This window comes from Staurois parvus, unplaced genomic scaffold, assembly GCF_062004578.1.
Source record: "Staurois parvus isolate SC_StPar_1 unplaced genomic scaffold, SC_StPar_1.0 ptg000058l, whole genome shotgun sequence".
In the NCBI taxonomy this organism is placed as follows: domain Eukaryota; kingdom Metazoa; phylum Chordata; class Amphibia; order Anura; family Ranidae; genus Staurois; species Staurois parvus.
Genome location: NW_028317854.1, coordinates 5,987,653 through 6,004,263, shown reverse-complemented (window position 1 = coordinate 6,004,263; position 16,611 = coordinate 5,987,653). Strand labels below are relative to the sequence as shown.

At 43.4% G+C, this 16,611-nt stretch overlaps 1 protein-coding gene across 1 annotated transcript; it reads right to left on the bottom strand.

The window, feature by feature from the left end:
* Window positions 1-1,931: 1,931 nt before the first annotated feature.
* Window positions 1,932-9,566, bottom strand: NUPR2 (nuclear protein 2, transcriptional regulator). Its single transcript, XM_089668465.1, has 2 exons — window positions 9,185-9,566; window positions 1,932-2,263 (listed from the first exon to the last, which is right to left on the bottom strand). Exon 1 carries the CDS (start codon window positions 9,430-9,432, stop codon window positions 9,202-9,204), a length of 231 nt encoding a protein of 76 aa, XP_089524591.1. The 5' UTR covers window positions 9,433-9,566; the 3' UTR covers window positions 1,932-2,263; window positions 9,185-9,201.
* Between the last annotated feature and the right edge of the window lie 7,045 nt (window positions 9,567-16,611).

Here is a 16,611-nt window from a genome sequence, read left to right as displayed (position 1 = left end):
CCAGAAGGTTTGCAGTGTCTCCCAAGAGCATGGAGGAGATTCCAGGAGACAGGCAGTTACTCTAGGAGAGCTGGACAGGGCCGTAGAAGGTCCGTAACTCATCAGCAGGACCGATATTCTGTTCCTCCTTCACAAAAGAGTAGATGAGTACTGCCAGAGCCCTACAAAATTTCCTCCAATGGGCCACTGGTGTGAATGTCTGACCGAACAATCAGAAACAAACTTCATGAGAGTGGCCTGAGGGCCCGACCTCCTCTAGTGGGTCCTGTGCTCACTGCCCAGCACCATAGAGCACGATTGACATTTGCCATTGAACACCAGAATTGTCTGGTCTGCCACTGGCACCCTGTGCTTTTCACAGATGAGAGCAGGTTCACCATGAGCACATATGACAGATGTGAGAGGGTCTGGAGAAGCCGTGGAGAACGTTATAGTGCCTGTAACATCGTGCAGCATGACCGTTTTGGTGGTGGGTCAGTGATGGTCTGGGGAGGCATATCCATTGAGGGTTGCACAGACCTCTACAGGCTAGACAATGGCACCCTAACTGCTATTAGGTATCGGGATGAAATCCTTGGACCCATTGTCAGACCCTACGCTGGTGCAGTGGGTCCTAGGTTCCTCCTGGTGCATGAAAATGCCCGGCCCTGTGTGGTAAGAGTATGCAGGCAGTTCCTGGAGGATGAAGGAATTGATACCATTGAATGACCCCCACGCTCGCCTGACCTAAACCCAATAGATCACCTCCGGAATATTATGTTTCGGTCCATCTGATGCCTCCAGGTTGCAACTCAGACTGTCCAGATCTGGGAGGAAATACCCCAGGACACCATCTGTCATCTCATTAGGAGCATGCTTCGATGTTGTCAGGCAGGCATACAAGCACGTTGGGGGCATACAAACTACTGAGTACCATTTTGAGTTACTGCAATGAAATTTCAGCAAAATGGACTAGGCTGCTGCATCATTTTTTCACTTTGATTTTCGGGGTGTCTTAAAAGAGACTTCGGTCTCTTTCAACCAATAAAGTAGATGGATTTCTATAATTTTTCATAAAATAGAAATGTCAATGTCCAAAGTATTGTGAACTTTTTTTTTTTTTTCTTAACCCAGCATTTTGCATACATTTGGAAAAAGGAATATTCACTGGAGATATGGTTTTAAAGATGGCTGCTGGTACAGTGTACATGTTGTAAAAGCATTATAAAAGTTCTGCTAAGAGTGTTAATGATCTTCTCCAAAGAAACTCCCTGTACATTACAGCATCTGCTGTATCAGACACTCTTATGGCTCAGCTTTCTTTCAGGGTAAAAAACAAAAAGAAGCAGAAAACAGACAGTGCATGCATGGGTAGGGAATGAAGCAGAGTGTTTATTTGTGAGGTGCCAATGACTCACATCTAATGCTTGCTATACCCTGCCATCTGCAGGACAGAGAGAGAATGGGATTGGAATTAACAACTTGATAAGTCTTACAAAAGGGAGGATTGACTACTAAGGTACTGAGGCCACCAATACGCAGAATTTGTTTGGGAGAAGGTGAACTACCTCTTTAAGGAGGACAATTGTCTGATACAACTTGTTTCTATCGGTCTTAGGTTTATATGGAACCTCTGCTGGCCACAGTCTAGGGGACCAGTTGATTTGTAAAGTTATTAAACCTGCTGTTATCACTATTGCCTTCTATGACAAGGAGAGTCAAGCACCTGTCACCATTACCTCTACCTATTCCAATGAACCATTCTGTGGATCTCTATGGTGGTCACACCCTGAAATTAAGTCCAACCTTCAAAAGGTCAATAGGAAAACAGAATGTGAAGTGAATTAGAGGTTCACTCTTACATCAAACTACACAAGTCAAAAGAAAGGAAGAAAGGTCAGACAAATCCAATCACATTAGATTGCCTACATAAAAAGAAGAGCTTCAGATAATTAAAATATTAAATATTTTTATTTGTTGGTCTAAGTGAAATATAAAACATGCCTTTATAGGACTAATCACTACATACAAAAGACTACTACATGTATACAGTAAGATGCAGGGTATTAGAACCCTTTTCTATTGGTTAAAGCTCCAACAGCAGCTTAAGCTATGCAACTGCAACACATTCAACTCATGAAGAAATCACGATGCAGTTAGGGTCCACAGCACTGCTTTGTGGAAAAAAACAGGGAAGCGTTCTTCCGTAAGGCGAGGCCGGCGTCTTAACAGAACATCAAACACCAGAGGCAGGTCGAAAGGAGTTTGAGCACAAGTCAAATACCTGAAAGAGAAAAAGAAACTTAAAGCAAATCTAAACCCAATCAGTAAAATCCTATACAGCATGCATAAGCCAAAATTCCTGTGGAAGTTGAAAATCGCTATAGCAGTCTCTACTACTATAGTGATTACTGCTATCCAGGTCTCTGTGTCTCGTGGCTGTCCTACTGCATAATGAATACTCTGTTCCTCCTAGTCCAATCAGAGATTGCATTGCATTCATAGAGGAAAAATGCAAGGCATATGAATGGCACCAGTGCTGAGTGAGCACCATGGTTACTATGCAGCAGGGCAGCTCTTAGGCACAGGACCCAGAAGATAGCAGTGATCGCTGTAGTAGTGGAGGCTACTACATTGACTTCCAACTGCCACAGAGAACCCACAGGTACAGCATATGAATGCCTACACTGGTCCCAGCTGGACTGATGCAACTATTCTAAAAAACCATACCCGGATTTCTTATATGCGCCCATGCTGGAGACAAATTGCCATACCAGTACACACCATTGAAGACTTCTGAAAAATGGAGTATTAAAAACACAGAAGGGAAATTATCAAATGTGGAACAGCTGTGTATAGCAACCAATCTCCTTCTGGATTTCATTTTCAAAAGTTTAACTAAACAGGCTGAAGGTAGGAGCGGATTATGCACAGCTGCTCCATTTTCTGTCTGCTCCAGTTTTGATAAATGTTCCCCAAAAAGTATGAAATACAACCATCTGAGGCCACAAGGAAGGTGGAGTTCAGCGTCAAATCCTGTGCCATCATGTCTTTTTTTTTTATGTTGACCGATTCTTTTAAGTGCCCAGGTCATAAAAAATATGGTAATATGATAACCATGTGGCCATCACATGACAATCGTTGAAGTTTCTAGGCAGTCTGTCACTAACCTAAACAAAGCATCAAGGACTTTTGCTACCCATTTACAACTTGCATGTTCACGATCTGTGACTCAAAAAGTACCCAAATGGAAGTAAAAGCTAAACACAAGACTGCCTCCACATGTTGCATACCATTTGCAAAAGAGCAATGTAAATGCTCCACAGTGGTGAGCAGCTGCTGCAGGAAATGTGAGGGAGTGCCAACAAGAGAGGGGCAATGGAAGCTGGTGGCTGACATCCTGACTCCATGAATTCAGCCTCGTTATCGTGCACTCTGACACAGGGGAGTCACAGCTTCTGAAATCACGACTGCACCTATAATGAAAAAACTGGATTTGTTATGCACTATAAAATCCCCTCTGAGTTCACTGATGGACACAGCAACTCTGCTTCTTGATTAAAGCATTGATGGTGCCATCTACAGAAGTAGGACACTAGGCAGAAAAAAAATACACCTATGGGCAGTCCAAACTGGTGTAAACCCCTTCTCTGCTATAGGCAAGCCAGTTAGTTGCAAAAGCAGTGTCAGAAGTATAAACTCGACAAAAAATAGGGGTCGGTGCTCTGGCAGTCAATGAACTCCGAGAAAGGGATTTTATGGTGAATAACAAAAAGTTCTGTTCTCTTACTTTCATACATGAACACAGTTCTTCTGAATAATGCCCATAGGGACATCCCAAAGCAATGTCTCAAGAAGGCGTGGGCAAACCAAAAACATGGAATCTTAAACAGCAGCCTGCAAAACCTAGCAGCCAAGACAAGCATTCAAAGATGCAAAACCTGAACTTGTAGAAGCCTTCTCGCAAACCTGAGACACAGAAACCTGAAGTTTAGGAGCCCAAGAGGCACTAATCGCCTTGGTGGAGCATGCATCGGTGGGGATGGGAGGAGCCCAAAACATAATGGTGTACACCAGCAGTCAATAAAAGGCAGACTGCAGTCAGAACATGGACCAAGCAACGCTCCTGTTCGGACCGTCAGCCCGCCAGTGTAAAATGCCAGATCCCCGTTGCTTAGCAGTCAATGGTTGCTGGGGCCACAGGCGTCCCAGCAATCAATGACGTTGCGTGTGCGCCCTGCCCCCCGCTATCGCTCCTGGCTCCCAATGCCTTGTCCTGCCTGCCAGCAAGCTATAGTCACGCGAGCACCACATCCCGCCACCTTCAGCAAGGCACAGCTCCCACCCAGTGCAGCTTGCTACCTTTGCCATCTCCAGCTCCCTGCCTGCCTTCAAGATATGCAATGTGTGTATGTCCGAGAATTACAGGAGCACGCTGATGGACACTTTATGTTAAGGGGCACACTGATGGGCACATTTTATGCCCACACATTTTACAAAACATGCCCATCAGCGTGCCCCTTAACATAAAACATGTCCATCAGCGTGCCCCTTAGTATAACTAGATGGGCATTTTATGTTAAGGGGGCACTCTGATGGGCACATATTGTAGAAAGGGGCACTCTGATGGGCACACGATGTAAAGGGGCACGCTGATGGGGAAATATAATGGAAAGGGACACTTTGATGGGCACAACTGATGTAAATAGGGCACTCTGATTAGGAAAATTAATGTGATGGGGACACCTTATGTAAGTGTGGCACTCTGATAGGAACACATTACCTAGTGGGGCATGTGACAATTGTGCGCATAGAGACATGGACACTGACAGCCATTTTGTTTCTCCTGTTTTCCCTCCTCCCTTTTGAATGGAATGTGAGTCTGTAAGTGAACTGATTTAGCAGTTTTTATATTTACTAACATAATTACATTTCCATGATCTGTGTACTGTGGAAGACTGGATATAGTGAATGCAGGGTCCTGGGTTTAGTAACACTTTAATGCAAACTTGTACTTTGGTCATTCAGGTCAACATTATGAGTGGGTTTAAAATTCTGCTCTCTCCATCTAGGGTTCCTGGACTTCTGCCCACTAGAGTCCAACAAAAATCCTGTACAAACTGATATATAATAGGAGAAACTCAAAATGTTCTACTATGTCATTACAGAGTATTTTATTGGTCTCCAGTGGACAAATCAGAAGTGTTACAAGTTCCTGTAAGCTATCAAGAATACATTAAATGGCTAAAGTACAGGTTCTTTTTAACCACTTCCATAATTATGTATTTTAAGGAAAAGGAATTAAAGAGAAAACTAAGTAAACAGTTGTTTGGTCTTCATAGTAAAAAAAAAAACCCACACAAAAATAAAACACTGGTTATTAAATACCACTAAAAACACCTCACTTTCTCAAAAATGGATCTATAACTAATTTAAGTGTAGTGTTACCCGAGTATTTGTCAGTCAAAATATCACAGCACTGAAAACTGTGGCCTGGTACTCAAAGCAGAGCTCCACCCAAAAGGGGAAGTTCCGCTTTAAGCCTTTTCCCCCGCTCCCCATTAAGGATTGGCACCTTTGGGGAGCGGGTACCCAAATTTGACAGGTCCCAGAAGGCGATCAGAACAGGAGGTTGTCCTTCCCCTCTCCCCGTCGTCTTCTGGGACATGGGATGACAGGTCCCAGAACACTACAGGCCAGTCAAAAAGTGTAGCGCTTCTCACACATGCGCAGTGGGCACCCAGCTGTGAAGCCGCAAGCTGTCACAGCCGGGTGCCTACAGTAAAGATGCCAGCACCAGGGAAAGAAGATGGCCGGTGAAACCAGCGTTGGTCAGGACACCGCTGGACCAAGGGACAGGTAAGTGGCTGTATTTTAAAAGTCAGCAGCTACAGTTTTTGTAGCTGCTGACTTTTTTTTTTCTTCAGCTGGATTTCTGCTTTAAGTGGTTTAAATGGAACTTTACTCCCCTTTAGGTTCCTGCACTCCTCCCTCTCTCCCAACCACTTTACTTTTTTTTTTTTTTATATTATTCAGCCCTACTCCCCTTGCCACCCTTCTTGCCTGAGTGAGAGTGAAGTGTCCCTTCTCCCACAGTCTCTGAGACATCCACATCACATATCCCAGGAAGCTGTTGAAATACAGACACAGCAGCTATGGGCAGAACAGGTGTGTATCATCTTGGGCATGTGCATGTCATTATGCCTGAAAGAGGCAGCAGGCTCATGTTCACTGACGGGGACAAAGATGGAAGGTGGGACCTGGGTTAGAACACCTAAAAAGCTCATTGCTGCAGGGCAGTGCTGGATGAGCATGGGAACTGGAGAGAAGACATAACAAGTGTGAGAGTAAACATGTGGGGAGGGAGGGGGTAAAGTTCATCTTTAACCGCTTCCCATCCAGCGATGATTTTTTCTTTTCAGCCGGTGATTCTGTAAAAGAGCTGATGGATTGCTTTTGCAGGTGGTGGAAGTGAGGGTCCTCCCCCTTTACTAGGATCTCCTGAGTGATTGGGGAGTCTGGTAAGGATGCAACCGATGGCTTCTGGCTCCGGACACAGTGAGAGAAACTGATGTTTGTTCCTAACACTATGGTGGTGTACCTGACCTTTACTGGCTAGTGAAACAGTTGATCAGAACGATCTGTGTCTGATCAGCTGCAATGAAGCCCAGAGGAGAGATCTTGGGTCTAAATAGACCACAGATATCTCCATAAAGAAGATCTGTCACGGCCCATGCTATCACAAGGGATGTCGTTCAACCCTTGTGATAGCAATAAAGTTGATAAAATAAAATTATTAAAGAAACCGTGTAAAAATGGTTTTAATTTTAACAAAGAATAAAATTAAACATGGAAAGCACCCCCCCCCTTCACCCGTGCTCACGCACAAATGTGAATGTCAGTCCCCAAGCATATGTAGAATGCAATAGCACCACATATGTGAGAGAACGTCAGAGTAAGAGCAATCAATCATTCTGGTGCTATGCCTCCTGTGTAACCCTAAACTGGTAACTTGTAAAAGCTTTTAAAGTGATGCTTATGGGGACTTTCAAGTACCATAGTTTGGTGCTGTTCCATGGCAGATGCAATTTTAAAACATTACATGTCTGGTATACACTTACTCGCTGTAACATTTTACCAAACAGTTGGGTATTATATTGTGTTTTTGTCCATTAACATTCACTAAAGTGTATTTTTTCCAAAAAATTTGCATTTTAAAAAGTGCTGAAAATATTGTGTGATATAAAAAATATGCAATAACCACCATTTTCTGCTCTAGAACCTCTGCTTAGAAATTATTTAATGTTTGTGGGTTCTAAGTAATTTTCTAACAAAAGAGAAAAAAAGATTTTTTTTGGAGGAGAGGAATATCAGACTTGAAGTGGTTACACGCTAATATATATATATATATATATATATATATATATATATATATACATACATACATACATACATACACACACACACTATATATTGTGTTCTATCGGGTTGAGGTCAGGACTGTGTGCAGGCCAGTCAAGTTCCTCCACCCCATAGTCGCTCATCCATGTCTTTATGGACCTTGATTTGTGCACTGGTGTGCAGTCATGTTGGAACAGGAAGGGGCCATCCCCAAACTGTTCCCACAAAGTTGGGAGCATGAAATTGTCCAAAATGTCTTGGTATACTGACGCCTTAAGAGTTCCCTTCACTGGAGCTAAGAGACAAAGCCCAACCACTCTCCATAATCCCCCTCCACCAAACTTTACACTTGGCACAATGTAGTCAGGCAAGTACCGTTCTCCTGGCAACCATCAAACCCAGACACGTCCATCGGAGTGCCAGACAGAGAAGCATGATTCATCACTCCAGAGAACATGTCTCCACTGCTCTAGAGTCCAGTGATGGCGTGCTTTACACCACTGCATCCAACGCTTTGCATTGCCCTTGGTGATGTAAGGCTTGGATGCAGCTGCCCAGCCGTGGAAACCCATTCTATGAAGCTCTCTACTCACTGTTGTGCTAATCTGAAGATCACATGAAGTTTGGAAGTCTTTGACTATTGACTCTGCAGACAGTTGGTGACTTCTACGCACTGTGCCTTCAACCTGCACTGATGCCACTCTGTCATTTTACGTGGCCTACCACTTCGTAGCGGGGTTGCTGTTGTTCCCAGTTGCTTATTTAGTAGCAAGGAAATTTAATGGATGAACTTATTGCACAGGTGGCAATCTATCACAGTACTAGACTTGAATTCACTGAGCTCCTGAGAGTGACCCATTTTTTCACAAATGTTTGTAGAAGCAGTCTGCATACCTAGGTGCTTGATTTTATACACCTGTGACCATGGAGGTCATTGGAACACCTGAATCCAATGATTTGGAGGGGTGTCCCAATACTTTTGGCAATACAGCATGTATATATACAGTATCTCACAGAAGTGATTACACCCCTCACAAGGGGACAACAAATTTACACTGTTATACAAGCTGTACACTCGCTACTTTACTTTGTAGCAAAGTGTCATTTCTTCAGTGTTGTCACATGAAAAGATAGAATCAAATATTTACAGAAATGTGAGGGGTGTACTCACTTCTGTGAGAAAAAAAAAAAAAAAAAAAAAATTATATATATATATATATATATATATATATATATATATATATATATATATACACACACACACACATATATTTTAATTTGCTGCTAATGTAGGAGTGTGCCTTTGGTTTAATGAATTTTATCACAGCTGTCCCAAGATTCCAGGTCCCAGAATGTCACTGTGATAATGTCATTCCTCGGGGACACAGCCATACCTTACCATCAGGAAACCTTTCCTCTAGTGTCAGGGGACGCGCTAATTAACCCAGGAGGAGTTTTCAGGCAATCAGTCGGCAAACATTCCCTCCAATTATTTAGTTCTCCCTATGGAAGTGGTTCACATTCTCACAGCAATTGCTCAAGATCTAAAAGTCTGCAGGAATCCACTGTATGATGGAGGGAGTGAATCACCAAGGTAGTGCTACACGTCAGCCACTTACCCACTGATCCACAAACATGGGAATTTTAGAAATCTATAAGAAGCCCTAACTTTCTGTCCATGAATTACAGAACCATATGGTCAGGGGCACTGCAGCAAATCGCTGTATAGACAGATGACCATTTATAAAGGAGGAGCTGTGTCGCCCCCTAATGGCTGCAGTAACAATGACACACGGGCAGTCACCTGAGTGTACATCGTGTTTAGTTGGAGGAGCTCCGGCTCCTGCGTCGCTTCAGTTCGCTGTTGTGCAGCTTCTCTTCGATCTTCCTCTCGTGTCCGGCGGGTACGTGGCGGTTTCCGTTCTGTTCGATCTCCTTCTTGGTCCTGCCTTTCCCCCCAGCCCCGCAGCCGTATTCCTTCAGGTTGTAGTATTCGTACTCATCGTAGTGATCCCGCTCAAATACGGCCAGACTCTCCACATCGGCGGACATGATGATGTTTTATGGAGGTAACTGGACACACGTCGAAAATGCCACAACAAAGCCTGGACACTGAACCAGCTGGTAGCCGCACTGTAAACACACCACCTCGCTCGGTGATTGGCCGGCAGTGACGTTTCCAACCCATAAGGGCGGGATGTATGGCTCTTCTCACCAATCAGCTGGCAGATTTGGAGAGCACGCCCCGGTGGTCGGGTAGGCGGGGTCTTGTCGGTGACGTTGTCACATGACTGCTGAGAGAGCAGGGAAATATATGTATCGTTTACTGGGGGGAGTGGCCTTTACCTGATCATGTGACCCTGGCATCAGTTTTCACTGAGCCGTAAGGACACTGTGTACGTTTTCACCATAGACCCTATAGAGAAGCTAGTGCTGGCCATACACAGTTAGAAAATCGTTACAAAAGCGGCCAGGAAGGCTCTAACAGCGCCTACACTTGACTTCTGGCAAAATCTGCTCAATTCAGCATCACCGCTGTATAGATCCAGGGGTTGTCCCAAGAAATTTTCCATAATTTGGGATATATGGGTTGACCCGTCTACAATGACTCCCTTGGGTGATACTCCAATATGATTTATCCCATATCCCTATTATTCTCTCTTTACCCTTTCCGTAACATGGTGAAGTAAATCTGAGCACTGTCGTCCTTGGTACTGTAGAAATCTATGAGCTGTAACTAATCCTAGATTGTAAGCTATCCCTCTTGTATTGAACTGTATTGTTGCTGTATTGTCTTCCGTTATATTGTAGCGCTGAGCAAACTATTGGCGCTACATAAATCTTGTAATATAATAATAATATGGATACCTTGGTTGCCAAGTAAATCATTGTCGTGTTTATTAAACCCAGGACCCTGCATTCAATATATCTGGTCTCCCACAGTACACATAACATGGAAATGCAATTATTTTTGTAAATATAATCTTCTAAATACCTTTTCTCATCAGCAGTTAGAGCAGTCTTGTAACTTCTTTCAGTGTCCAGCAGAGCACATGATAAAGCTTGTAGGAGTTTTTATTCTCCTCTGACTGTCCTATGAGGCTGCATAACCCTCTGTCTGGACAGTGCTGATTGGTTCTGTGCTGATCACATGCACCCTCCCAAAGAAAAAAAGCTCTAGCAATAGGCACTAAACTGAGCATGTGCAGATTGACTCCTAGAGCTCTGTTCTATTGGATTGGGGCAGTAGAAGAAGGGGAGGATCAGAGAAGACAGGACAAACAGCCTTTTTACACAATGTGGAGGATTAATCCCTTAAGTTCCACTGTGAGTATAACAAGCATGCTTTACTGCATATACACACTGATTTTACTGTTGTGGGTTTATTAATCACTACTAGAAATACTGCTACAGGGCGGCAGCTGAGTGCAAAATCACATATATACATACATGATTTGGCATTCTGGGTAGGGGGAGTGTACGCACCCTACCTGCGCATCCATTTGCGGCTGCAGCTGTCAGTCACCGGGCCCCGGCCGGTGATTTCCAAGGATCTCCGACAGGGGTGAGAACTGTTAGTAATCAAAACAGTTCTCCTCCCTGTCAGCTCTGGCACACAGCTTTGCATGGCTGTGCACAGCCATGCAAAGCAGTGTGCTTATAGTGAAGCGCACACACAGAACATAATGTAAAATGACACACGGCACACAGTTAACCCTTTGGTTGCCCCAGATGTTAACCCCTGCATGCCCAGTGCCATTAGTATAGTGTCAGTGCTTTTTATTAGCAATAATCACTGTATTGGGGTCACTGGGGATGTCAGTGACACCAAGTCAGTTTCCCCCAGTGTCAGAATGCCCGTCGCAGTCCTGCAGTCCCACTATAAGTCGCTGACTGCCACCATTACTAGTAAAAAAAAAAGCGCAGTATATATACCACCATTTGTAGACGCTATAACTTTCATGTAAACCAATTCATTTACATATATTGGGATTTTTTTTCAGCAAAGACATGTAGCAGAATACATTTTGGCCTAAATTTATGATGAAATTTGATTTTTGAAATTTTTTTTACTGGACATGTTTAAAAGCAAAAAGTCAGAAATATTGTTTTTTTTCCTCAATATTTCAATCTTTTTTTTTATAGCGCAAAAAATAGAAAAAAACGCACAGACGATTAAATACCACCGAAAGAAAGCTCAATTTCTGTGTAAAAAAGGACGTAAATTTCATTTGGGTGCAGCGTTGCATGACAGCGCATTTGTGGTTGGGTCAGGAAGGGGATAAATCATCTGGAGGGCAAGTGGTTAAGCACTGTTTTTGTGTTTTTGTTGCCTGCGTATACCCAATGTGCTTTGTTTTGTACCTTTATTTCAAAATATGAATAAAAAGAATTAGAAAAAAAAACGGTTGGATAACTAAAGATCTGGCGAAAGTGCATGCAATAACACCATCATTCTATTGATATTTTTTGCCCAACTGTCGTCATTTTATCAATCAATAACGTAAACGGTACATTTCCGGGGATTACACGATGTTGACAGACTTCCAAAGTTAAATTTTAACATGTAGAGTTTTTCAGACTGTTTTGGATCGATTCAACTACTAATCATTAGAAAACCGAATGCTTAGGCTCAAAATATCAGACATGACACTGCCTTTTTTGCCAAAAAACTTTGCATTTCAATAATCAAAATTAGCCCACTAATGTTTCGAAATGTAAACGATCAAGCTTATTGAATGCTTTTTAGAATGATTTTCTAGCCATTTATGACAGCATTATAAAGAGGAACTTCACCCCTGAGGGTAATCTTGTTGTCACCCCTTTTTACTTTTTTCACTGGTTATGCCCTATTGGCATATTCACATGCCCATTGTTTTGCTGTAATTCGCCATTCCCCTGCTGCACAACAGGTCCAGCACCGCCATCTTTTTATCTAATGTCATCAGGAACCAGCTGTCTCTTCCTGGTTCCTGCAGCCAACTCCCAATAAGTCAGCCCTCCACCATGTACAGTGGGTATAAAAAGTCTACACACCCCTGGTAAAATGTCAGGTTTCTGTGATGTAAACAAATGAGACAAAGATAAATAATTTCAGAACTTTTTCCACATTTAATGTGACCTATAAACTGTACAACTCAATTGAAAAACAAACTGAAATCTTTTTTTGGGGGGGGGGGGGGGGGGGAGTAAACACAAAAAACTAAAATAATGTGGTTGCATAAGTGTGCACACCCTTTTATAACTGGGAATGTAGCTGTGTTCAGAATTAAGCAATCACATTCAATATTATGTTACATAGGAGTCAGTACACACCTGCCATCATTTAAAGTGCCTCTGATTAACCTCAAATTCAGCTGTTCTAGTGGGTCTTTCCTGACATTTCCTTAGTCACATCCTACAGCAAAAGTTATGGTCCACAGAAAGCTTCCAAAGCATTAGAGGGATCTCATTGTTAAAAGGTATCAGTCAGGAGAAAGGTACAAAAGAATTTCTAAGGCATTAGATATACCATGGAACACAGTGAAGACAGTCATCATCAAGTGGAGAAAATATGGTGCAACAATGACATTACCAAGAACTGGACCTCCCTCCAAAATTGATGAAAAGACTAGAAGAAAACTGGTCTGGGAGGCTGCCAAGGGGCCTACAGCAACATTAAAGGAGCTGCTGGAATATCTGGCAAGTACTGGCTGTGTGGTACATGTGACAACAATCTCCCGTATTCTTCATATGTCTAGGCTATGGGGTAGAGTGGCAAGACGGAAGCCTTTTCTTAGGAAGAAAAACATCCAAGCCCGGCTAAATTTTGCAAAAACACATCTGAAGTCTCCCAAAAACATGTGGGAAAATGTGTTTTGGTCTGATGAAACCAAGGTTGAACTTTTGGCCATAATTCCAAAAGATATGTTTGACACAAAAACAACACTGCACATCACCAAAAGAACACCATATCCACCATGAAGCATGGTGGTGGCAGCATCATGCTTTGGGGCTGCTTTTCCTTAGCTGGAACTGAGGCCTTCGTCAAGGTAGAGGGAATTATGAACAGTTCCAAATACCAGTCAATATTGGCACAAAACCTTCAGGCTTCTGCTAGAAAGCTGAACATAAAGAGGAACTTCATCTTTCAGCATGACAACGACCCAAAGCATACATCCAAATCAACAAAGGAATGGCTTCACCAGAAGAAAATTAAAGTTTTGCAATGGCTCAGCCAGAGCCCAGACCTGAATCCGATGGAAAATCTGTGGGGTGATCTGAAGAGGGCTGTGCACAAGAGATGCCCTCACAATCTGACAGATTTGGAGTGTTTTTGCAATGAAGAGTGGGCAAATATTGCCAAGTCAAGATGTGCCATGCTGATAGTCATACCCAAAATGACTGAGTGCTGGAATCAAATCAAAAGGTGCTTCAACAAAGTATTAGTTTAAAGGTGTGCACACTTATGCCACCATACTATTTTAGTTTTTTTACTTCCCTCCACCTAAAATATTTCAGTTTGTTGTCCAACTGAGTTGTACAGTTTATAGGTTACATTAAAGGTGGAAAAAGTTCTGAAATGATTTATCTTTGTCTCATTTTTTTACATCACAGAAACCTGACATTTTGACAAGGGTGTGTAGACTTTTTATATCCACTGCATATGTGTACTGTCATCATCCCTTATTTGTGCTGGGAAAACTCTCTCCAACAGAAACCGGTCACTGTTCACGATAGGAAGCTAGGGGCTGGGCTCCAATAACAATGACAGCTAATTGCAGTGATCGTATGCAGCACTTGTAGCATTAGGAACTTTCAAAGGGCTAGCTCCTGGTTAGACCCTTCCCTACTCTATCCTATCTAAAACAAAAACAAAGTTTTGACTAAAGATGTACTTTAAAGCGGAACTAAACCCTTCTATCCTTTTCAGCCAAGGAAGCTGCCATCTTAGCCTCTGTTTGATCTGCAAATGCCATGGGGCTGCACCTGCTGGCCCCTATCACTACAGGAAACAGTAGGGGCTGGTGGGAGAAACCAAAGTTCTTGGAAATGGACCAGGAATCTGTCAGATTCAGGAGATTCTTTAAGAGGTAGCTTCTCTGCACTACAGGGGTTATTGGCTGAATGAGCAACAAGAGAGGTAAGTATTAAACACCTTCTTTACAAGGGCCCTGGTTTTTAACATTTTTGTTTTAGCATGAGAGTCACTTTAATACCTGTGCTTCCAAAACCCGAGGATATGACACAAAAATGGTGCCTGGGGATCAGACTCAGACATTAGCCACAATATGGTCACATTTCTACAAAGTGAAGCTCAATGACTAATTTCAGCCATGCTGTATTTGCAGCTATGACCTGCACACTAGTTACAGAAGGGACAGAGATAATGTCTGCCTGCAGAATGGCGTCAGCTCAAGCCAAACATGTACAGGCCACTACTTGCAGCAACAAACATCTGCACCTTCTTCCACCTTAGGGCTTGGAGCCAGCTACTAACCCTTGAGGACAGTTTTTTTTAACATGAGCTTAGTGAATTCAAGCGTGGTACCGAGATAAGTTGCCACCTGTGCAAAAGGTCCATCAGTGAAATTTCCTTGCTACTTAATATTCCACGGTTAACTGTTAGTGGTATTATAACAAAGTGGAAGCAAATGGGAGCAACAGCAACTCAGCCACAAAGTGGTAGGCCACATAAAATGACAGAGCGAGGTCAGCGCATGCTGAAGCGTACAGTGCGCAGAAGTCACCAACTGTCTGCAGGGTCAATAGCTAAAGACCTCCAAACTTTGTGTTGCCTTCAGATTAGCACAACAACAGTGCATACAGAGCTTCATGGAATGGATTTCCATGGCTGAGCATCTGCATCCAAGCTTTATATCACCAAGTGCAATGCGAAGCCTCGGATGCAGTGGTGTAAAGAATGCTGCCACTGGACTCTAGAGCAGTGGAGACGTGTTCTCTGGAGTGACCAATCATGCTTCTCTGTCTGGCAATCTGATGGACGTGTCTGGGTTTGGCAGTTATCAGGAGAACGGTATTTGCCTGACTGCATTGTGCCAAGTGTAAAGTTTGGTGGAGGGGGGATTATGGTGTGAGGTTGTTTTTCAGGTTTTGGACTTGGCCCCTTAGTTCCAGTGAAGGGAACTCTTAAGGTGTCAGCATACCAAAACATTTTGGACATTTCATGCTCCCAACTTTGTGGGAACAGTTTTGGGGATGGCCCCTTCCTCTTCCAACATGACTGCACACCAGTGCACAAAGCAAGGTCCATAAAGACATGGATGAGCAACTATAGGGTGGAGGAACTTGACTGGCCTGCACAGAGTCCTGACCTCAACCCGACAGAACACCTTTGGGATGACTTAGAGTGGAAACTGTGAGCCAGGCCTTCTCGTCCAACATCAGCGCCTGACCTTACAAATGTGCTTCTGGAAGAATGGTCAAACTAGGGTTGCCACCTCATCCCTTTAAACCCAAACACATATAAATTATACAGGTTCTGAGGCTGATTAAGGTGGTAATTACCTCACTTAGTGCCTTATCTGAATTAAGTGAGCCTCAGAATGTGTGTAATTAATGTGTTCGGGTTTAAATAGATGAGGTGGCAACCCTAGGTCAAACATTCCCATAGACACACTGCTAAGCCTTGTGGACAGCCTTCTCAGAAGAGTTGAAGCTAAGGTTGCCACCTCATCCCTTGAAAACTGAACACATATAAATTACACAGGTTCTAAGGCTCACTTAATTCAGATAAGGCACTGAGTCCAATTACCACCTCAGTCAGACACAGAACCTGTGTGTTTGGTTTAAAGGAATGAGGTAGCAACCCTAGTTGAAGCTGTTATAGCTGCAAAGGGTAGGCCAACTCAATATTGAATCCTATGGACGAAGACTGGGATGCCATTAAGGTGCATGTGCGTGTAAATTCAGGCGTCCCAATACTTTTGGCAATACATTGTATCTCCTTCACACTCCTTCCCACTCTAGGAGTCCCCCTACACCTAACAAACACGTAACGACAGCTCTTGGTGACCTCACAGAAACCTTGTCTACTGATTGGTTCGCTTCATAAGAGGCACTAGCCCGAGTTCCACGCCTACCCAGCTCAAGCAACTCCATCACTCCAGCTGTCGCTGACGTCACGGAACGCTCCTTACCCACGGATTGGTTGCGTTTAGAACAGGGCCCCGCCCGAACTCTCCGCCCCCGTCAGGCCCCTTTGTCCACTCGCTTGTGGGAACGTCACTG